The sequence below is a fragment of the Caloenas nicobarica genome, chromosome 2 (genome assembly GCF_036013445.1).
Source record: "Caloenas nicobarica isolate bCalNic1 chromosome 2, bCalNic1.hap1, whole genome shotgun sequence".
In the NCBI taxonomy this organism is placed as follows: domain Eukaryota; kingdom Metazoa; phylum Chordata; class Aves; order Columbiformes; family Columbidae; genus Caloenas; species Caloenas nicobarica.
This window is the reverse complement of record NC_088246.1, coordinates 63,613,700-63,638,421: the sequence shown is the minus strand read 5'-3', so window position 1 is coordinate 63,638,421 and position 24,722 is coordinate 63,613,700. Positions and strand designations below refer to the sequence as shown.

The 24,722-nt window shown below is 36.8% G+C and overlaps 1 protein-coding gene across 1 annotated transcript in view; it reads right to left on the bottom strand.

Moving 5' to 3' along the window:
* NFX1 (nuclear transcription factor, X-box binding 1) overlaps positions 1-24,722 on the bottom strand; it is a 62,313-nt gene that overhangs the window by 23,068 nt on the left and 14,523 nt on the right. The window contains exons 4-17 of the mRNA XM_065628746.1: positions 22,820-22,897; positions 20,643-20,748; positions 17,541-17,612; positions 15,754-15,893; positions 14,662-14,761; positions 14,345-14,562; positions 13,150-13,247; positions 11,667-11,697; positions 10,461-10,543; positions 9,826-9,934; positions 3,078-3,197; positions 2,317-2,396; positions 1,750-1,980; positions 1,389-1,462 (exon numbers count right to left, since the gene is read on the bottom strand). Of these exons, the coding sequence (XP_065484818.1) occupies positions 1,389-1,462; positions 1,750-1,980; positions 2,317-2,396; positions 3,078-3,197; positions 9,826-9,934; positions 10,461-10,543; positions 11,667-11,697; positions 13,150-13,247; positions 14,345-14,562; positions 14,662-14,761; positions 15,754-15,893; positions 17,541-17,612; positions 20,643-20,748; positions 22,820-22,897 (1,540 nt within the window). The remainder of the gene's footprint in view (positions 1-1,388; positions 1,463-1,749; positions 1,981-2,316; positions 2,397-3,077; positions 3,198-9,825; positions 9,935-10,460; positions 10,544-11,666; positions 11,698-13,149; positions 13,248-14,344; positions 14,563-14,661; positions 14,762-15,753; positions 15,894-17,540; positions 17,613-20,642; positions 20,749-22,819; positions 22,898-24,722) is intronic.

The following is a 24,722-nucleotide window of genomic DNA, read 5'->3' as shown; positions in this document are numbered from 1 at the left end:
GTTTCTTTCTCTACCTCTTGACTTGGGCTCTGATTAGATAAATAAATACATGTGTTCAGCTTATGCAGGCAAAGACTCTCACTGATTTCAAAGAACCATTTCCTCCTATGAATATTTTTGCAGTGCCTGAGTTATAGAAACAGTGGAGAAATAACAGCCTCCAAAACTCTGGACTTGTAATTATGTTACCTTCCCAGCTTATAGTTAATGAGAGGCATGTGTCAATTTAAACTGGTATTTCAAAGTTGAGTCAGTCTTCTGGATTGTATTAATACCGACACAGATCTCAACAGAAAACCCTCTTTTTCCTAAGAAAGAAAAAATGATCTCCACTATTTTAAGTCTAGCTTGCATGCAACTTAGTGTTGACTACAACAGTTCTTAACTGTTTCCAATTAGCACATTTTTCTAATCTTTTTTATTATGTAGTATTAAGCACCTATTATGTAGATGCTAAGCCATCTTCTGTCACGATTTGAATCTGGGCAGTGTTCAGCAGGAACAAAGCAGCATACCTTAAGCTGACCTAGTATTGGGCTCTCAAACAGCAGTTCCAAAAAAAATAATAATTAGGAAGTTTTCTTTGAGAGACAGGAAGAATCTGTGACTGCTCTCCTATCAGCTGGGATGCAGAGCCAAACTCTGGTTGCATACCAACTCTCTAGATTAATTTTTTTACTCCCTGTCAATCACAGCCTCAGAGTAAGATGTTTCTTACTTATTATTTACAGTTTTGCTATTTTCATTTCAAAAGTTCCAAAGACCTACTTTTCTTCTTTTGCTTGTCCCTTCCTTGACCTCTCTCATAAGAGAGAAAGAGAAGTTTCAAAACAGGACCTGGAGACAAATCTATTGCAATAAATGGAGTCGGGTAGGACTCCGTTTGCATATTAAGAACCAAGATTTATATGACAAAGCTCTTCTGCCTAAATTTAGCTAATTTAGAATGACTTGAAATCACTCTTTATCTTCCATCATCTGTATTGACTATTACTAGATTCCATCACACATTAAGGGAAACTTAGACAGCAACTCACACATGGACTGCTATATGTAATCACCTACATTCAGGAACCTAAATCTAGACCTGCCCAATAAGTCTGTATCTAATTGCTCTGTGTGGGTGGAGCAGAATTCCAGAGATGTGAGATTCAAGCTTTGACACAGCTCCACATTTAGACTAACAATGGTGAAAAGAGGAACGTGTTCTAGTACAGCATAGCTGGTATTAAAGCTCAGGGGAATAGAAAAGAAGAAACCATACATTAAAGTGCAAAAGAAATGTAAAAAAGCTTGTGAATTAAATATATTTAGTCAAGCTTAAAGTTTAATCTAACTGGAAAGAAGAAAGTCCTATAAGGAATTAAAAGAATTATTACAGTACAAACCTTTGATATGTATTAGATGCTTCCGAGCAAATCATACTCTCCTTTCTTCTTCCACACTCACACTGAAGATCAACCTGTCGTATCATACAAGAGAGCAGCTTTTTTAAACTTTGCCTTTTTATGGCCATGGAGGGGTGTGAGGGAGGTAAATTTATTTATTCTGAAAGTCCCATTTTAGTGGAAGAATGGCTAATTAAAAGCAATGAATATTTTAAAAAAATTCCATATTATAAGTTTATGGAAAAAATGTCATGCTATCAATATACTAACACATCATTTTTTGTTACAACTGTTACTGGCTGACAATTAAACCATACAATTTGCCTGTGAACTTGCAGTGAATTTTCTTTGTGTATCCAACCTTTGCAGAGCAGGATGTTGTTGGACAGGGTGAAGAAGGATGACATGGAGCCATACAGGGATGATTACAATATAGCCTTGGAATAGTACATGGCTGTTTACACTCTTCATCTATAAGACATTCTCCTTTATGACAGATTCTTTTACATTTGTGCATTCCACATTTTAACATTTGATTGCAGCGAAGTCCGCAGGAAATGTCAGTGAGATGACAAGGAATATTACTTCGCAGCTGGAAGAGGGGAGTAAAAAGATGGCAACTAAAAATGAAAAATTATAAACACATATCTCAAAGTACTTTTACTGTTAACACCTCCATTTGCCACTGTCCATGCAAGAACAGTAACACTAAAATATCTTGGGACAAAGACTGAGTTTTTCTTTATATCATAGTCCAATACAGCAATTGGTCTGAATGTGTATGGCAAAAAAGATACACTTTTCTAATTTAATCACATTCAAACTCAAACTCCGGTAACATATTCCATTCCAAAGAGACCAAAAAAATCTAAGCCTACAGTCCTAGAACATTATGTAGTATTCAAAAACACTAAGTGTCCAGACTTACTTCATGCTTGCCCATACACCATTTCTGAGTGAGATAGGTACAGGGTGGACATTTCTCCTCACTGTGACATGAATGGTACACTGCAGTCACAGAAATATAAAAGCCAGCACAGTTTTATTAGCATACTTCAGTCAAGTGCATGAAAGGAAACAGTAAAGACTATTAAAGATGAGTTTGCATTTCAGAACTATACACTTTACGGGAAGTATGATGCTTCATGCAAGGATAATTGCTCTATTAAAATTATGATGGCATATTTTTAGATTAACATTCTTCCATATTTTCTAAATAGCAGAGAATTTTTTAACTTCTGAGAATGGTTATTCTATCAGACAGAATTTGTCAGAAATCATATCTCTTTGACCTGTGCTACATTTTTTGTGATCAGCCAATGTAATTTCAAGGAACGTAAAAACTAAGTGTTCACTAGATTATCCTATTGTTTCAATAGAGTGCTTAATCTTTGGAATATAATATTTAATGTGTTGTGATAAATAACAATGATCAGAAAAAAATACAATGCTTTTAACAGTCAGAACTACCACTACTCGTATTCATCTCAAGTTTTTAGTTGGTTGGCTTTAAAGCATAGACTTTGGGAAATATTCACAACTACTGAAAATGCATCTAATAAAAAAGCAAATACTTTTGCAAACAGACCTGTGTACACTTTTCTACATTTTCATTTAAAACAAACAAACAAACAAACAAAAAATAACAACAAAAACCCACACCAAGCAAAACTGAATTGCCTGACTTACCCGGATGATCACAGTCATGTGGCCTGGTGCATGTTTTTTTACACTCTGGTGGCTGAGTGCCACAGGGGACAGGGGGGTAAATCACAGATTCACCACAATAACAAGTTAACTCCTCAAAACCTGAAAAAAACAAGACAAATATATCCCAATGGCTACATGTATTTGCACTTCTCCACTGTGAGAAATCTAACATGCAAATGTTCTACTCTAGCTTCGTTTTTTGATGTTAAATACCACTGTAGTAAATTTATTAGCTTTTGTGACTCCTACAAGAAAATGGGACTATGATCACTTCATTAGGAATCACACTTGCTTTTACAGAATGGTTCTTTGACAGCAACGTTTTGAACTGGAGCAAGAGAAATGCTTGCATCACGTTGAAAGCTGTTGCTGTTCTATCCTTGACTTAAAAAGAAAAGGGGAGATGTCTCTTGAGTTTCCTTCCAGAAAGCAAATGATCCCCTGCCATCACTTTTTCAGATCAGTGGTTACATTTTGTCCTTTTGCCAAGCCCCGCACATGGTACCGGGAAGATTCCAGAGAAAATTACCAAGAGGCTGCCAGTCTGTAGACTTCCTTCTATAATTTCTTCTGTATACTTCCTTATGTCATTTAGTATTACATGGATCCTCATAAGCAACTTATGAACCTGTCCAAATACTTAAAAGCCAACTTTGTATGTTTTGGACATTCTCTGTCTCAAGCAGTATACATTTTCTTCTCCTTCTCTCTTCCCACCCCACCCCCCGCCCCCGCTTTTGGGAAACAGCTTTTAAACTCTTTGTCGTGGTTTAGCCCGAGCTAGCAATACAACCACGATAGCCACTCTCTCACCCCCTCCCCCCCAATAGGGGAGAGAATCAAAAGGGAAGGGAGAAACTTGGATTGAAATAAACACAGTTTAATAAAATAACAAAATACTATTACACTACTAGTAAATATATATAAAATAGAAATAAAAGATACTCAAGGCAATTCCCCATGAACTCCATCCACACCGAGCAGCCAGTCCCAGGAAGCAGCACCTGGTCCCAAAGCTGATCCCAGAGAGAAAAAAAGAGAGGAAAAAGGCAGAAAGGCTCAGAGGCCTCTGCAAAACGGCAAAAGGCCAAACTAAACATCCCAAACCAAAACTCCCCCGGCTCTGGCAAAAAGGAGTGAAGGAAAAAAAAACGTGCGCAAGAGAAAGCACCTGAGAGCCAGAGGAAGAGCGAGAATGCCCGAGAGAGAGACCGGATGGTCCCAACTCTCCTTAAATATGAAGCATGACACTAATGGGATGGAATACTCTTATTGATCAGTCTGGATGTCAGTCAAGCTCTGCCCCATCCATGCCCCCCTTCCTCGATACCTCACACCTGTGGGCAGAGTGTTCAGAATGTCCTTGGCTCTCAGACCAGAGCAATTAAAAACATTGACTCTGTGCTGGGGTGTTATCTCTTGTTCTCAAACTAAGTCCAAATAATGACTGTGCTAGCTATGAAAAAGAAAGGTTTCTAACTGCACAAAGAAAATTAACTCATTTTCAGTCAAACCAGCACACTCTTATTACAAGATTCCAAATCCCAGTGATAAATAAAGGAATAGAAATACTTACACCATCCCAACTAAAACTTAACGCTGCACAAGAACTAATATGGTTCACTGCTGGTTTTCAGACTATAAATAAACTGCGAGAGAGACTGACTGGAATGCAAACTACTGTTCAAACAGATAAATCCTTAGAAAATCAGGACACTAAGAGAAAATATTAACATCAGAAGTCATACAGAAGGAGATCCCAGAACAAAAAGTGAATATGATTAGTCTATAAACTAATAAAGAGAAAGTAGATCAGGGAGAACGAGAATGATGGGGGATGTAAGAGAATAATAGAACAATAAAAATACAAAACAATAATTCCAACCTGAAGAGAAGATGAGTTTGTTAAGGGAGCTGCTGAATTCAGCAAGTTCTCTGACTTGGGAAATCACAGGATTCCTCCTCCCTAGTCTACCAGAGCAAAATCTGTTGAACTCTATAAAACTCCAAAGGTTCCTACTGTCCCACTTTCATGGATATGATCTCTGCTGGATCAATATGCAGGTCCAGCCAATAGCAAGACTGAACACATATTCCAGAAAAACAAGACACACAATATATACATGACAATAAAATGACCCGAGACATAGACCAAACTGAACAACAGCAAGATTCACATGAACAGGAATACCAATAGCCAAGTCCTCTTCTTCCTTTCCAGATCATCAGGATTGAAGTTCACTAATGAAGACAGACATACGCATGCACTCTAGATTCACACGCACATCACGTTCATGGATCTCAAATACTAGCATAGGCTCTGTCTAATATCCATATGTGGACAGACCCCTTACCTGAGTCACTGGCTGAAACCATGCGTATTTCCAGAGGCAGATCCCCTCCTACTGCCAGTCCGTTCAGCTTTGAAGCAAGTTAATTAGCAAATTACCCAGGCAAACACAGGCACACACAGGACTGAAATTAACAAGGGAATCACATGCACACCCTGGTCTCTCCAGGTGCTGGCACCCAGACCGAGGGGCCCCTATAAGTTGTGATCCCATTCTCCAGCTGCTGGCACACAGTATAAGTCGGTCTGGTCTCTCTAGTTGCTGGCATAGAGACTATGTGCTCCCATGATCTGCAGCCACGTCTCCAGTTGCTGGCACTTAGATCTCTCACACACAGAACAGAGAATGAGATTACAGTGAAATATATTAAATCTCACTCTTAACTAGGACAGGATAGACAGTTGTCATCAGGTGCACAGGGCTCTGTCAGAGAAGTGCACTGACCAGCAGCTTCCTTTGTGCAAATGGTGCCTTTTAACCTCTCCTTCTCTCCATTTTCCCATGCATTAACCTTGATTTCTCCCAAATAATCTGCCAAAATAAATTACTACCCATTGGTCCCAGTTTTGCTACATCTGTATCCAAATCTGCTATTTCTGGTATCATTAGCTAGGTCATCTCAGTATCACACAACTACCTAAGTTCTGTTGGCCTTGCAATATTCCACTCCCAAAAAGGTTCCCAATACCTCCCTCCTCCAATTACACGTGAAGCTCAGTCATCTCTCACGCTTAACATCTGTGCAATCCATCCACTCTTCATGGCACTAACTGAAACTTTTGTCGGCTTTTCACTGTGTATTTCGTTATGTTCAGAAATTTCTCATGTCTGGTTGTTTTTCATGGTCTGTACAGTCAGTTAAATCTCAGGCCAGATGCTAGTTATTTGCTCATGTATCTTGGAGTGCAGCAGTTAGGATCATAATTTTTGTCTAAGGAGACTCAATTACAGTAAATTCCAGCAAATATAAATGTTGGGAGAACAAAACATTAAGGAAGAAGTAGAAAGAAGTAGAAGAGAAAGCTGAGAAGTTTTAGAACATTCATGGATTTTATGTGGAAAGCAAGCATGGGAATGAGTAGGGCTTTTGTTGTCCCTTACTACAAGTCTTGAAACAACCCATAATGCTCCAAGCTTCAAAGCCACAAATTTTCCTCGGCCCAGGAAGACCAAAGACCAGGGTCCCTGGCAGACCTGTGCATTAGCCAGCTATGCTGGCTGCTCTCTATCGGTGAGAAGTGATAGGTGAAGAATCAACTATAATGAAGGTGCCTTAACTAGCACTAATCAGGATAACAGGAAGGGAGTGCAGAGAGGTCTGATCCAAATAACAGAAATATGTCTGACAAATATTAAAAAAAAAGAAAAAGGGCAGCTCTGTATTGCTGACATTTATTTTCACCAATACATGTATTGCTGCCTTGAAGGTGTGTATAAGCTGTGTATAAAGAGACCCTGGCACAGAAAGGCACCTCACCTCTCCGTACTGAAGAAATGACGCTGGAAAGGTAAAATACCTGGGAAGCACACAAAACCACAGAGGTGCAGATGCACTCTAGTATTGCATCTTGATGCCAGTGCTCAACATTTCCAGCAAAACCAGCAGTAGAGATGGAGACAGGGGCAAGAAATCCAATCTAATGAGTGACAAGTGGTTTGCAGCTGACCATGTCATGGCACATGTTAACATGGTTGATGCAGCTCAACTGCAAAGTGGTGTCTAGACAGGTGCATCAGAGCTAAGAATGGACTTCTTAGTGCTGGGAAGCACTCCCCATCACCTACAGGGTCATAATAACACAATGTATGTCTCTGAAATCTCAACTAGCAGCATCCAGGGAAAGCAAGTAAGAAATCTTCGAAGATTCTGCCTAGCTGATTTACTTCTAGACAGATTCAGGATGGGAAACTTCAGGGACACAAAGGTTTAAGCCAAATGATCGTAAATATCTGGTTCCTTGAGTAGGCAGCTGCTTTTCCTGCACTCAGAAAATGGCATCACTGCAAAATTTCAGCAGTGAAGCTTGACCTCTCAATTGCATCACATCCAACATTGGAACAATTTACAGGGGAAACAATTAGGTCTCTCAAGTCTAAGACAGGCATCTGAATCTCAGGACTGACAGTGAAATACAATCCTCAAAAATATTGCAGCAATGTGGAGAAGTTTAGTAATCTTGAACATCAAACCCATGAAATCCAGTGAAGAAAAACAACTGCTCAGAAAAATCTGTGCATTCAGACTGAACTAGACCAGAAGTTACTAATAGAACACCTGAGATGTTCAGATTACTATTTTGCTTTGTCAAGAGAAATGTTTGGACACAAAAACATTTTTTAAAGAGGGGTACAGTCAACATGCACTATTATTATAGGCTATTAAGACAGACTACAAAACTATTTCAACCACTGAGCTTTAGAGTCTCTAGTACCTTCTCTTTTCCAGGATGTTTCCATGAAAAGTTGGTCTCCATAAAAATTGAGTTCTTTGACTGTGTCCATGTGCATAATATGAGACACATGTACTACTGCAGCTAAGACACTTCCAGCTGTAAACAGTATCCTTACAATGTACACCACCTGTCTGTCTCCTTTTCACCAATGTCATGAGGTCTGGTTCACGCTTTCAGCGTCTCACTGTCCTCTTTCCCACATTCCAGTGAGCAGTTCCAAAGCAGTACCCAGTTTCTGAGAGAGAAGACTCACTTTTCTCCAGCAGTGATTGCAGAACTACTAGACGAAAGACAGTATTTGATGAAAGCCAAAGGCAAACTATAGGTGAGTATTTATATTCCATTCTAGAAACACTCTTCCCTCACAGTTTTATTGTAGATTACAGCAGATGCAAAAATAAACCTAGACTTCGCAGCTGCAAGACTTAACAATGATGGGTTTAAAGAAAACTTTCAAACTTTGAGTACACACTGAGTGGAAGGATGGATACAAGCTGAAGAATCCATTAAGGGCCTTTTCTGTCCAACCTTCAAATATTGCATTTAATAAATAGCTTATAATTGCTGTGATAAGATACATCTATATAAAGAAAGGGGAAACCTATATTAAAATATAAGACTGAGAAAAAAAATTAAACTGCTATCACATTTGAAGATGTTTCAGATCAACTAAAGGTTCTGCTAGCAGAAGGAAAGAGAAACATTCTTCTGTCTGCTTCAGGCCAAAATCAGAAAATGTAGTATTCCCTACCTATTGTAATGGTACAAAATAATCAATATATGATGCCCTACATCAAGCAGTAAAAAGCAGTTGTAGAAAACTAGTATATCCAACTGGCACAGCTTTTAATAAAGTACATATCTGTCTAAAGCTATTGCACCAGCTTAAATCTTCAAGTAGTTCAACAATCCTACGAAAATGAATAACTGCTGGCTGTCAATCTATTTCTAGCAATTCAGTACTAATTTTCACCATCCAGAATGTGACCAGAAAGCCTAAGACACAGACAACTGACATCTCTTGTTTCTTCAGATGTCTCTGTCCAGAGAAAAATAACTAGTGTACTAAATTGGGAAAGTCCGAATTCTAAGAAGCTGTGGGAATATAACAGAAGATTGACGAGGAAAATAATTGTAAATACACTCAAGTGACTGCATCCGGGGTGTAGAAACACACATATTGTTGTTTAGCCTTGGGTGCTTGACAAAGTAGAACCTCTGTGTTTAGATGACATAGGCTTGTGAAAGACTTAGAGGCACCTTATCAAATATCCTTGAAATTCCTACTCTACTGCAAGCAAAAAGCAGTGTGGTAAACTGCACCTGTATAAATCCTCTAGATACAGGTGAAACCAGCAGGCTCATTGATCTTCAAGCAAGGACTAAGCTCTGCATTGCCTGTGTTCCCCCTTGTGTGCCTCTGCCCTGGTACTTTTTTGGAGATCCCCTGCTTAGGAAAGTAATGAAAATAAATTTACTCTTTGCATTTCATCCGTAGTTTGTGGTTGTTCCTGCAGCTGGCCTGTGTCAGCTCACAGAGCAGCTAAACGAATTCTGCTACACATGCCAATATCTTTGACAGGGATTACACTGTTAAACAAGAACTCCCTTAACTTAGAAATTATCTTTCTAAACTGCTTTTTTTCCCTTGCATGATTCTTCAAATTTAAGTGACTGCAGGATCAACCCACATACTGAATATATTTCACTATAATTCAGTTTTAACTATTAAAATCTAACACTTAGTAAAGTCATCTAAAATGAAATAACTTTCACTTTCATGAAAAAACATAAAATCACAATCAACTGCATATTCTTCAGGTTCTGGTCAATTTGGATCACATTCTCTGTCCAAATCTGACCAGTTAAGTGAATAAATTAATATAATATATAAGAAAAAATGTACTCTTGCACATAACTCACTTGTTTGCCAGCATGTTTGACAACTGCCCCGATGACAGGGTTCTTCACATCTATGAAGCCCACAGTTGAGTTTACGACCACAAACCAAAGAACACTTATGTTCTGTGTCCTAGGGAAAGGCGAAGAAGAAAAGGAGAATTAAACTATAAACCTCATTGGTTTATTTTCCTTTGTGATGTCTTGGTCTACTAATTGACAAAACTGTATAGTGCGAAAAATAGCTCAGGCCTGATCTATATGGTTTTTCCATCACTGTACGGATACACAATTTTTAAAGCGGATTCTGTTAAGACCTCTGTTGCAGGCATAGTTACATTATGGCTTACGCTTAAGTAATATCCTTCCCCTCCTCATTCTCCCTGGAATCACTGCATTGACAAAAAGCACCTTTACACTGATTTAATTGCATTTAGGCTGGAATGTGTCTTTGCATTTACAATGATACCCATAAAACAAAAGCTGCAAAACAAAGTCATATACACAAATGTTTTGAGCATGACCAATACTGCAAATAGAGAACGAAGATACACAAAAAAAATCGAAAGATACAAAAGCAAAAAAAGTCTTTTGGCATCACAACCAAAGCCAAACACACATCACAATGAACAATTTTATAAAACCACACATAAACTTACCACACAGCAAACTTCATTACACTTGTGTCGTCCACATGATCTTTTCTTGTTGCATCTCTTGTCACACATAAATGTAATAGCAGCTATTAAAAAACAAACAAAACAAAGGAAAACAGTCATAACTTTTATGTCTTTGCTTATGCCGAGAACAAAAGCTGCGATCACAATCTTATGCTAAGGCTGTTGCAGAGCATGGTCTAGAAGAGACTAATACAGAGTAAGTCAGCAAGTTAACTTTTACATTACTTGCTCCTCCACATTAATTCCCCATGCGAACACTTGGCTTCCTTTAAGCTCACCCTTGTTCAAAAGGATTTTGGAGAACAGAATACATTAAACTGGTTTATTTCACATTAGTCTTTATATCATAAACTCTGCAGAACAGAACACAGAAAACAGGATATCCTGATACCGTGAGTACCACAAACATCCAATTAAAGACTGCTTAAATTGATAAGGCGGTAAAAGTCAGCTAAAAACAGCTACTGCTGATGTGCTCATGAAACTAGTCCTAACAAAGAACATCCTTATCACCATACACAAGTAACAAAAGCAATCACTTCTGGACTCTGAAGAGCAAAGTCTTCATAGATAAAAGCTCAAATTAGGAAATATGCATAGTACTACCTTTGCATCTTGAAAATAAGTACCCCAGTATGACAGGGAGCCATCAACTAAACATTTAACTGAGGTGAATTTTGAGATGCTACATCCAGAATACCAAGAAGTGTCAAATGGGAAGTCTCTGCCAAGCTCAGATGCAAAGAGAAGCAGCATACAATTGCGAAACAGAATCAGAGCTTGTGTTTCCCCAGGAACTTGGACAAGAACAAGAGCAAAAGCATTACTTTCTATCTGAGCTGTGCAAGCTGACCCAAAGATAAGCAGGATGCTGAGAAGGCAACCTACTGAATACAGCAGGTGGCATAAGAAACTGTTAAAATTGAAATGGCTTGTCTGGAATCCTTGAGATCAAATGCTGAAGAAGTCTTTCCTTATATATAGGATGGATAGAAATGAAAGAGGTTTATTTTAAACCTCTTCCCAAACACAACAGCATCTCAAAAATTACCAACTTTGCACAGAAGCGTGGATAAAAGAAGCAGTAATGATCAGATGTTTGCCAAGTTCATCAAATCCAAAATTAATGAGTTGTGAAATTGTTTTTAAAATTATATACATTATCTACGTAACGTAACATTGTACCTTTATTTCTGAGGAGAGCACATGGGACTTCCTAGGAAACAAGCAGGGAGCCATTAGGTTAAAACGGATGAAACAGTTGAAACTTACTTATCTAGAAAACACCTAGTGACATGACACAGAACTAAGCAGCACTCTCAGTTTTCATGTGTGTAACACTTCCGCATACAAAAGTGAAACAAAAGCTGAAAAAAAAAATCTCAAATCTTTTAACACAACACATTTTCCTTAGAGATTCAATACTAATTAAAAAAATATAGTTTTGTATTCCCCATTTGATTCAGCAGATAATGCTGTGAAGCGATAGAAAAAGATTTGTTGTAAGAAACCATAAACTTGCATGGAGGAAACCAAAAGAGCTCTCTCAGAGAATATTGACAGAGTGCATAAATTTGTGCTTTGACCAACCCTACAAAAAATTTGAGTCTGACTGGATTAAAAAAATAAAAAGAAAGATTGGAGTCAAACCTCATGATTAGAGAAGTTTTACCTAGATCGAAGACCTCAACATTAGAATAAAAGGTCATGAATGAAAAGAACGTTGTAAAGTTGTGATGACTAAAGGCTTAAATGTAGTCAATCAACATGGTCATTTCTGAGCATCCCATTTTTCATGACTGATGGAAATAATCACTATAGTTCACTCGTAGTTTTTCAAGAAGCAGCTTTCTAGTGTCTGAGAAGCAGCATAAACTGAAACTCAAACCTCATTATTTTGTTTCAGGCCTCAAAATGAAAGATAATCTGAAGCCTTCTACCCCATAACTATCTTCAGCAAAGTTGCAGGGGAAAACTCTTCCAATCTCAAGCACAGTCTCAGTCATTTCTATGTACTTATAGACTTATATATTCAGAAGCCATCTCTACTTATAGATTATATACATATAACAGGTCAGAAAAGTCATCAAGGCTAGTGTGATAGTAGCTAAAGATTTCAAAGGTATGATTACAGAAAGTAGTATAGTTTAAAAATATACTATTATATGAGAATTGCTGAGAATCTGCTGGGTCACTACATAAATGTACAAAGAACTGGGACCAGTAAAAACTCCATTTTCTCTCTAAAAAATTCTACAAAACACAACACATCTACAAGCTATTATTATAAAGTTTTCGTTAGCTTTTTGTGTTAGGCTACATTTCTTCTTTCAGTTTACATTACTCTTGGTAAAACTATCATTCTTTGTGCTAGATAAATACTGCAGAGTAATATAGGACTTTGCAGCCAGCTTAAACAGAATTCTGTGTAAACTGCAAAAATACTTCAAGAAATTGACTTCAGTAAATAGCCTATGTTAGCATTTCGCAGTATAATCTAGTTTGCATCTATCAGTTAGTACGCAACGGAAGTTCTTGCAACTAAGCAGCACAGCACCTTTTATTCTTCTTAGCTTTCTTTTCATCAACTACTTCAGCCCCTTTTTCTCCACAGCTTTAAAAAACAACAAAAATTACCTGTTTCCATGATCAAGCTTTATACACTCACTTTTTTTTTGAAGCCACACCTACAATAAATATTTGATGTGTGAGAACATGGTCTACAGTCTCCTTCATGGCAAAGGCTTTCACATGTATGAACAAACTCTAGCAAAATGAAAATAAAAAGATTAATAGTTAATGAAAAATAAAATCCATGACCTGGAACTTCATATTTCTTAGGATCATCAGCAGTCAGAGATATTAAGCTTATGTGCAGCTGGGTTTCCCAACAAATTAACTATTTTGACTTAAATGTGCATTACATTTTGCCATTATTTTCAACTTTTTAATCCTGAATCTATAGATTAGAGTTTCAGGTCTACAATTAACACTGAAAATGCATACATTTAAAATATTTTTTACATTAACATATGAAAAAAAAAAAAATCTTGTGTCAGACTGTCTTACCCAAGTTCTAGGAATTTTAAGTAATTTTTTCTTCCTTTTCAGCCTAAATGACTTACCATGCACACCTTCATATTTCACTTATTAGGTTAACTTAAATTCAACTAAAACCTAAATTAGTCATTCCCTTTCTACTTCTTGTCTTTGGACTGACACAATGGATAAGTCATTAATAAGAAGCCCTCATCTTGACAGCATTGGTCTCTCTCCTCTCTGAAGTATAAAAAAAAATCATGATTAAATATGTAGCTTGTAAAACTGGAGCTTCACAAAATCTCACAGCTAAATACACTTGAGTTACCTAATACACTCATTGAAGTGTCAAATTGCTTCTGCACGTAACTTTCTCCAACTTTTCAATGCTACTTTTTACTTCATGACCTTGTTACAGTAGCAGGAAATCAGTATTTACTAAAGACATGTGAACAAAGTCATTTATCTCTACCAGTCTCCACAAAAAAGTCAAAGATCCAGATGGGCTTTTAAAATACACCCATACATACTACTCTCTGGAAATTCCTACAGCTCTGTTCCTCTGCCAATATAGGAAAGGTGCATGTAAACAAAATTCAAAAGGCTAGTGTTAGTGCTTTCAGGACACATATATTTCCTGATTTTAAGGTATCGTTACGAACAAACACCCAGACTGCAGGATCTGCAGTGGCTTTTACACTTAGTTTGGTTAAAACCCAAAACCACTAATCAAATATTTATTTCTTGAAACGAAACAGTTAAGAACCACTTTAAAAAAAATAAATAAACAATTTGAATACTCTGATGCAGAAAGTTCTAATTACCGTAGCTACCACAGGAGAGAGGCTTGCCACATGTTTTTCCACATGATGGAATAGGGTCTGTGCATACTTTACGTTCAACACATCCTAGTTCCAGTAACTTGCTGAGAGGAGTCTGACCACAGGGACAGCGATGTACTACTTGTGGAAGTCGTGGACAGAGCTGGCAAGGCTGAGGATGGCATATTTGTGTACAGTTGTGCCTCCCACAGTTTAATTTTCTGAAAAAAAAGGGGGGGGAAGATTATTGAAGAGTATCATGATCACTGTGAATAAAATGACCTTTTTCTTTTCAAAAGCCTGAATTATAGTGACCTTACTTGCCACATATATTCTGACATGAGAAATTCCCAAATCCATCAGAGAATTCTTCCTTTGTCCCACACAACACTTCTTTAAAGTTGCTTCCACAGTAACACACTGAAAGAAAGCAATATTCCACAGAAAACAATGCAAGAGAATATCAGTGACAAAACACCTCCAGCGGTACAGCAAATATAAACAGGCAAAGTGTGAAAAATTGTTACAGTCAGTTTTTAGAAGGATAATGAAGTTGTCGTTCTTTAGATTTATTTGGGCGAAGGTTTCTCAGTCCTATGGAAGCAGGGATTCTTGTTTTATTTGTTTTGATAAGGAGACAAAAACTAAAGGGGAAGTACTATCTGCACAAAAAGCTTACTTATTAAAGTAGTATACATAAGTTAATCATTACCCTAAAAGTCAAGAAAATTAACTTGCAATTTTCCACCTAAACCATTCAACAAAAATGTATTTGTATACTGGCACACATACCTGGACAACCTAATTTCCATTCAAGACCAAGTTTAGAAAATCTTCACAGAAGCCATGAGTAGCTTGTTGAAATGTGTTTTCCTATACCTCTATTCTTCTTCCATGTAGTGTTTAATCAAGTCTCAGAATTACAGTAAAACATTAAGTAGGATCATAGGTCAATTCAGGTCAGAAGAACCCTCAGGGGCCGCGTTCCTCAGTGTTTTATTCAGTTAGGTCTTGAAACCTTCAAGTTTCCAAGAAGAGTTTTTCCTTACAGCTAGTTATAACATTTCAACTTTGGATGATTCTCTCTCATCCTCCTCCCATGCACAGCCTGTCTCTGTCTTCTTGATTAGGTCCTATTAGCTACTGAAAGGTCACCACTCAGCCTTCTCAAGTTAACAAAGTCCAGCAGCTCCATCAGCCTGATCATGGTGGCAGGATTCTTTCTAGTCATGTTTATATTCTCATTTAAATATATAGTGATGCTGACACATTTTCAATTTTTTAAATATTCTAGCAATAGATTTTGGTTTGATTAAGTAAAAATAAAGCACTTGCCTGTTGGTACTAGCTTTTATTAACCCTCTTGTTTTCATAGTATACAGTGGATATACATAAGGCATTACAATACTTACCTTGCTGTACTGTTAATTGGCAAGGTGAACATTTTCCTGCATGGCACACTTGAGTACAGCTGTGCTTACCACAGTTTAAAGTATTTCCACATACATTAGAACAATGAATTTTTGTTGATTGGCCACAGCGAACTGAATGACTGCAAAGAAATGACACCATGGTCTGTCAGCTACCTTAATATCTATAGAGCATTAATTAAAAAATAAAATACTTTTTCATTAAAATCCAAAGCCTTGAAAAGAGAGCATAACTTATTAATGAGAGTGTTTTTAGGAAATAACCCCATTTTTACCCCTGCTTCCCCTCTCCATTCCCATTAAAGTAGAACATTTATCACAGTAGTGAGTCTACAGAATTTTATGTCAACAAGAAGGGAAAAAAAACAGAGGTGACACTATAACTTGAACCTAACATATGGTTAATGCATTATGCCAGAAGAGCAGATATTTCTCTTACAGACATCTTTCTGAAGACTTAAATGATCCTAAGTCCACTGATCACAATGAAAATAGGGATGTGGGCATTAAGAGTGAGCCAGCAGTCTACAATGAGAGTTGATTTTTTAAAAATTAAATTGTTAAAAAAGGGACAAAACAATAATTTCTCCTGTTTTTACATTCTGGCTGGCCTCATATAATGGCTGCAAAATGTATATTTGAAAGAGTAGCTTTAAAACATCTTAAAGTCAGAAGTGCCATACCATACATCTGGGATGCTAATACAGTACATATAAAAAACTGCAATTTGGAAGTAAGTTTTAAGTACTAAATGCAACACTACAAAAAAAATCAACAATCTGGTGAAGGTAGCTGGCACCTAGGAAAAAATATTAAATCAAAGTTGGTTGCATCTATTAAATTTTTAAATGCAAGCAATAGCTAGACTAAAAAAAATGAGTTGATTTTACTATGTAAAATAAAATTCAGTAATATACAACCAATCCATCTTTCTACTGAAGACAAAGTACTTTCAACTACATATACTGCCATGGAAGTATTTTTCTTTTGAAAAATTAAGATCACTTAATATTATATTCAGACTTTCAGAGATAATTTTTGAAGTCTGAAAACCTTTTTTTCTAGAGCAAGAATGCTAACAATGAAATCAGTTTTTGTTTGTTTTAGTTCTGGAAACAGGCACAGGCAAACATTTTGTTACACAGAATCAGTTCTCGGTAGCTACAGCAGGGACTCTAAAGACTCGGAACAACTGAATATGAGCGATCACAGACAGTACAGGCAGTACTGCCTTGCTGTAGGCAATGACGTTATATGCATGAAATGTGCCGGGAAAAGACAGCCTTCAAGTCTGGAATATACTACAGACTTCTCTCTCGCTAGTGGTACAGCTTCCCAGAAACGTACATGGTATTTTTGAAATTATTATTTCTGGAATGGATTAACTCCAGATTACATTCCATTCATATAGAAAAGGTGTGAACCTTTTTCTACTTTCTTCTCTGTGTCTTCTACAAAATCAAATAAATACTAGAATAGGATTTCAAAATCAAATCAACTCACAGACTGTATGGGCAACTCAGCTACATGTACCATCAATTGATTTTAACACAGACAAATCTTTTAAAATTACTTTTATTTTTCTTAAAAGATTAAAAATAACTGCATTTCTATAAAATATAAAATTCTCCAGATTATTTTAGTGCACAAATAAAAGTTATAGATCAGAATAAACTTTGTTCTTCAAACTTTTAATAAACTATAAGAAAAAAAATTATTATATAAACTTTTAATAAACTATTTTGTTTGTATAATAGAAGCATTCTCACCTTGTTTGTCCACATTCACATGTTTTTGTCACAAAGGCTGGGCATGAAGGGCAAGGTCCTGGATGGCACAGGCTTAAAAGTAAGTCAAAAAAGCAAACAAAATTGTAAAGTTAATTTTAGTTTTACTATACTCCCAGAGAAACAGTCCACCATGATCTAATCCACAGTGCATTATCAGAACACCTATGCTCCTGCAGAGTATAAAAGCAGAAAAAAATACTGCATTACTACAGTTGCATCAGTCTCAACTGTCATTGATACTCAAGGAAAACTTCAGTATTCCTGCTGCTGTCAGTCAAATCAACAGTAAGTGCTACTAACACATTTCATATTTTGCTTTTCACCAGCATACATGCATCAACTCAACCATGTTCATCACTGATAACACTCAAAATAAAATCACATGTCCAAAACATTAATACATTTCTTTCTTCAGTGATCTTAAATAGATTAGAGACAAAAACTTCTCTAGGAATTTCTTCTTTTGAGTTGGCAGCTTAATCTTTGAACTCAGTATTTCTAATGACACCAGTTAAGACCTGTTCCTCTTCCTGTAAGGTAATGTGTGGGCGATGCAGCAAGTCTGCCTCAGTTTTCTTTCTTACCATCAAGTGCAATTTCCTCTGAGTGTCATCAATGCCAGTCCTTTACTGGATTATCAGATCTCACCTCCTACTTCAAGAAACACTAGATGGTCCCTATCTGCATATAAGACCTCTGTTGGGCACATACAAACCCAGGTTTGTGGAAATTATACTTAGTTAACTTGTCAGCCCTCTTCCTTCACCAGCTCTCAGTACCCTTCCTTTGCAAAAATAGCAACTCTCATGTGGAACAATTATTATTGGTCAGGACTGACCAGCACAGATGTTCTAGACAAATAAGAAAAAAAAAAAAAAAACAACCAAACCAACCAACAACACACCAAACACAAAAACACCTCATAAACAGAGTAACTACTAAATTCCCCAAGTACAACCACTACGCAAGCAATAATTAGTACACCAGTTACTATAGTCATACGCAATATAATTGAGTTATGTCAGCAGTTTGTCAACAGCAGTGTGGCTCCCTTCTTCCTCTATCCCTCCTCCCAGCTGACAAGGCCTAACCTATCACCCAACTTATGCCAGTTGCAACAGTAAAGCTAAGCAATTACATGATAAACAAATCAACATAAAAACACACCACCAAAAACAAAACCAAAAAACAAATGACCAAAGAAAGCACAACCCTCCCTCTTTAATAGGTCAGTTTTATGGCACGATGAAGAGTTAAATAAGCACTAGAGCAGGGATCAGGAAAGGCAGAAAAGAGCAAAACTGGACAGAAAAACATGATACTATGAATTCATAGCTTGCAATACGCACAATATTGTCACCACTGTTCAGAAGACTTCCCAAAAGAGAATGCCAGAGACTGAGCCTCTGCTGTAGACTGGAACAGGAAAGAAGAGGAAAAGCTGTTTCTTCCAAGCACTATAGGAAAGTTTGTTAATTGCACTTGGGGAGTTCTCACAGCAGTTAAGGAATCTAATTATTTTTGACTGGGCAAAAAGTCCTCCATGGACATGCTCCTCTCCTGAGATGGCTGTCAGTACCTGGCCTTCATGAGAATTGGTGTTCTGCTGAATCAAGATATCAGCTACATCAACAAGTGCAGTCTAAAAGCTAATCTGTGTTTCAGTTTTACCCTGCAAACCACAGCGACAAGGACCTAGTATGATGAAGAATTAAGAAAACAGCTATAGCACTGAAAGGATACTCTGAAAAGAAACTGAATATAATATTTTCATGTGTCAGAAAGAAGTATTAAAGTGTAAAGAAAAACTGAATACATTAAATAAAAAGTTCAGAGTAAAGTTCTAGTAAAGTTCTGAGTTCTAGTAAATCTTGGAAAAATTGTAAGATGACAATCTATTCGTTGAAATGACTGAAGTTTTTGATTGTGTACCAAGAACAGAAACAATTGCTTCTGACTATTAAAAATTTCTCAAAACACAAATATGAAAAGGCATTATGGTTCAACTTCCATACATGGAAAATGAAGCCAGATACACTAGGAACACCACATAATTTGACTAGCAAGGTGAGTTCACCTGGGACCCTTGGAGAGCAGGAGGCACTGAAGGGTAAATGCTAAAATTCCCAGAGCAGATTTAGTGAAAGTACTGCTGCAGCTTGTTCACAGGTGCGCGGCAGCGTAAATCATACACATACAAAGGAGGGAGTGCGTGGTCTGATCGGTGTAAGGCACACAAATTAAAGGGGCATTACATGGCCTGATCAGTGTAAAGCGTGCATAGTATATAGTTAAAGACAGCGGGGAATATACTGCTATGGGAAAACTAGGGAAAAGGAACTTCCCTAACACTTTGGCCATCGAAAAAGCTCATCTAATGCTCTTAACCTTACCAATATAATACTACCACACTGCTAAAAAAAGATCTAATGGAAAGCACCCAAAATTGAAAACAAAATTGCTCTTCTTTGCCTCTTTTAGTTGAATTTTACCAATAAACGTTAGCAAAAACAATCGGAGTTACGAATACTGATTAAGATCTCCATGAGGGATTCTCGTTGAAACACCTGGTGGTCTCAACAAATGGATAAATACATACAATGTCCTCTTATTCTCAACAGTTTACGAGCCAAAGAAAACAAAAAGAAACAAAGGATAAAGGCGATCCTTCAGTTTTACCAAGTGCCACTGCTTGTAGATTAAGATATACAAACACTACTACATGAAAAGCAGCATCTAAACATATGGTGGACCACTGGATACACGTTTTAAATTATTTCTATTCACTGTTATTTCTCTACTTCAATGAAAGTTCTGGAAAGCAAGTCAGGCAGCTGGTTCAGTTCCTAAAGTATGATGGAAATGCTGCTACAACTATTGCTGCTGATCTAGTGTTCATTCTCTCATATGAACTCACTTTAGATATACAAACACAAACAGCCTCCATTTCTTCCAGGCTTTAGTTGAACTATAAACCAAATACACCTCTAAGCACATCCTGTAGTCAAAAAATATCCAAATACAGTCTTCAGAAGTTCTCTCTAGATCATTTCAATATTCATATCATAAACATTTACTTACATGTTACAAAGATGGGGACAGTCCAAACACTGTCTCTTCTTTCCACAAAGTTCCCCACAGCTATGTGGGATTTCATTTCTATTCCATTCAGGATTGTGCACCTTACCTAAACAACGCCAAAGACAGAAATGTATTTATTGTCTCGAATACAATACTGAATGTGGGAAATACACCATACCAAAAAAAAATTTAAAAAGCTGTATTTTCAATACTGACAGTAGTTGTCTTTGAAAAACAAAACGACACAAATGTTTTATGTTTTTCTCAGCTTTCAGTGCTGATATATACTCAACTTCTTTGAAAGTATGTGCCACTGGAATATCAACCTCCAGAAGATTCTTTCCTTCTATGCTCTCAGCAAGCACTTAAGTAGCTGGTATTTTAAATTAAATTAAACTGCTGAAATATAGGAAAATTAAAGGCCCCCTTTACTTTGTTAGGCTGCATAGCAGGTAAGAAAATTAAAGGGTGATACTCCCTTGCTACCTCAACACAGAAGAATTAAAAAAACCAAACAAACCAACCCTACAACAACCAACCAACAAAAAAAAAAACCAAAACCAAAACCAAACCACCAACCCACCACCACACATACAAAAAAACCCCAAACAAACAAAAAACCCACAAACATTCCCAGAAAACAGCACCTAGCTGGTAAGGTGATGGAGAATAGGGGCAGAATTAAATAACCGGGCAAATTATAAAAGTCACTTCTCTAAAAAGAACCAGACTTGACATAAATCTAAACATTCAAGTCTGGCATTTTGATGAATACAGCAGGAAGTCTTGAAAAAGAAGTGATAAATCCAGTATGTTAGCTTCAAGTATTCTGCATTTCATATAAGCACTGAAACCATATTTTATAATAATTAATCTGACATACTGTTAAGAAATCTCATAGCTCCAAGTGCATGAGATGATCATCAGGGTTCAAGTTAATTGCCATGGTTAACACATGCAGACCTAATCTGGCTCTCCGCAAGAGTGGAATTAAATTAGCAATGAAGCAACTCAGGCAAGGTTACAAATTTGAGTTGCAACAATTAAAAACACCAAGAAAATGTATTTTTGGTGACACAGATAATTTTAACTCTTTTAACATACTTTCATATATTCCACAAATAGCAAGTTAGGAAAACATGAATGAACACCACGGATGGCATTTATTCACTTGAGTTTCAATTAAACTAGTTAAATACCGAGGAAAACCCTGAAAATGACAAGATTCGGAATTGAAATAAGCCAGGAATTTCCTCATAGAACAGTGAAAAAACCCACCCTTCATCACAAAACACATCATCAGTATTTTGCATCAAATAGAAAATAGCTTTGCATAAGCAACTGGTGATGTCCAAATGCCATATCACTAAGGTAAAATTATCTATAGAAGATTAAAATCTTCCCACTTGGTGCTGTGGACAACTACAGGCTCCTACTGTAGATCTCCCAAAACTATGAAAAAGTCTTTAAGCCTAGGCAGAATTTCTTTCCTATTTAACAGATGGACAACCTGTCTTTTCATTTGGAATCAAACATTCATTCTAACTGAATTATTATCCCTATTCTCGTAAGATTTTGCACATTGTCATACAAAAAAACATCTCTTACCTGCATTCTTAACTGACTCACTGACACATTTAGATAAAAAAAACTTTAGGTAAAATTTTTACCTATTACAGCATGAGTCTAGTTTCCTTAGGGAAAGTTAACTGACTCCCAGTTCCTATCTCAATTCCAGAATATTCTGTTTTGTAGAAAGCAAGGTGAAATTTTCTAGTGACTATGACTTAAGGAAGGGGAAGCTATGTGAAATCAACACAAATTTCAGAAGTGTAAATCCCAAACAAAATTTATTTGCAAATATGCAACTTAGTAATGTAATTCATTTCTCATAGCAGCCCAATTCTATCATTATTCCATGAAAATCATTGTTTCTGCATAATGGTATGAAAATATTTACCACATGATTTAGTATTTCATTTTTTAAATGTTTTAAGCAACATATGTCTGATTCTCTGCACAGCCACTTTCCAGTGTCAATAAAGTTTTAAATGGGGTTAAATTTCAGGGATGTAGGCAAACAAGCAGCAATATTGGAATTCAAATTAAAAAAAAAAAAAAGAAACAAACAAAATTACAAAATTGTTTTTCTTTGCAAAAGCAAGCAAGTAACTCACCACAGAAACAAGTGTAAATTTTGGGAACTTGCATAGAAGCATTCTGACAAGCTGGACATCTCCAACCACTATTACCATCTGTAATTAAAGATAAAAAAGGCTTGAAGTAAATAAAGGAGCTAATTGGCAAACCTAGAATAAGTGTTCACAACTTGTTTCTTACCACGGCTGCAACCAAACCAAGTTTTTCCATTTACTCAGAAGTGGTGAGAAAGCATGTTAATAAAAGTTCATTTTATACAGTATCAAGATAAACACAGCAGCAGTACTTCACCTTACCAGACTCCAACTGTATATATGAGGCAAAACCACATTTTTAAATTGCACTTTTTCTATTATCATGTACCCTGTTATAAGACTTTCTACTATAATATAGATTGTTCACCATATCTAAAGATGTGAGAAAAAAAAACAAAGTGTGGGAAATTGGTGAGAAAAATATAATTACCTACATTCTTAAGTACCACCTGTATTTTCCTTTTCATTATCCTCTCATGTTATGAGTTTACATGTCTTGTACAAGACCAATTTAGTACTGCTTCACATCCAGAATAAATTAGTGCTATACAAACCACTATAATCTACTTTTATTAATTTAAAGGTGACAATACCGAGCTATTGACTAGGACATTATTCTTCAAGTTGGCCTCTCCTATCAACATTTCTCCCAGAGCAGGATGCCTACTCCTCTACAAGCAACAGTTTCTCTGGAGTACAGTGAAGGACCTTGTAAAATAGGAGCCCTTTACCAAGCAAAACAGCTTTTCAAGATATATTTTGGTCTTCTTAATCACTGATTATCCTTTGCTCCTCTAAGACATAACTACATTCATGTAGGTCCACCCACATGGAACATGCACAGTTGCCTTCCTCCAAAAATACAAGAAATCAAAGTTTTCTTCATGGATTCAGAAGCAATTACAGTATGATAGTAGGATGACTCCTGACATCCGCATTGTAAGGAGTGGCTACAGAACCACTCCTTACAAATCCTGATTACTGAAGAAAGTGAGAATGAGGATGACCCTATAGAATGAACATTCCACTCTTGTGAATCTTCTCATGAAAAGGAGAGAAGTAGGTAGAATTCCAACCAAAGGCACCAAAAGGACAGTTGTCTAAGCAAAATCAATGCACCTCACTCCTGTTTACTAGAGATTCTTTTAGTACTTGCTATACTCTCCCTCCTCCTAGGATCAAGAGATTCCTTACTTGTAATTATTTACCAATTTTTTTCCATACACTTTCATATTGAAAGTGTCCCTACTTGCAGCACTTTGAGTCACAAAAATCTTTATCTGTGGTAGCATGCCCAGAAGCCTGCCCCTTCCTATTGCATATCTGTTGTGATAATGGCACAGCAAATGATCTCTTCAAAAGAACCTCGAGTAGAAAGAGCTGGGAATTATACATACAGACTAGGAAATGTGCAGTTTTAGACAAGCAACTTTCCTCTTTACATGCTTGCCTAGATGACTCATAGGCGATTACATAAGAAAAGATCCAAACACTGGAATAGGGAATGCTAAAAGGCTACATTTCCAAAGGCAGCAGTACAGCAGGAATTTTCAACATATATACAATGCTAGGTACATAAAAAGAACTCCAAATAAAAGATTTCAGTCACTTCAACTCTAGTAAAATATAGTACATAGTGTTTCAAAAAGATGGACCCAATTTCAAAGCAGTATACAAGGTGTTTCAAAAGGATGGACCCAATTTGAAATCTCTGTATCTCTGTAACCATGAACTACCCATGAATGAAACTCTTACCACTTGAAAGTGTGGGGCAGTTACAAATGATTACTGGTAGATGCCTTTCCAAGAGCACAAGCAGCCTCTAGCACCAGTCGTTCACAAGATGGTGACCCTGCAACTGCTTTGAAATTGGGTCCATCTTTTT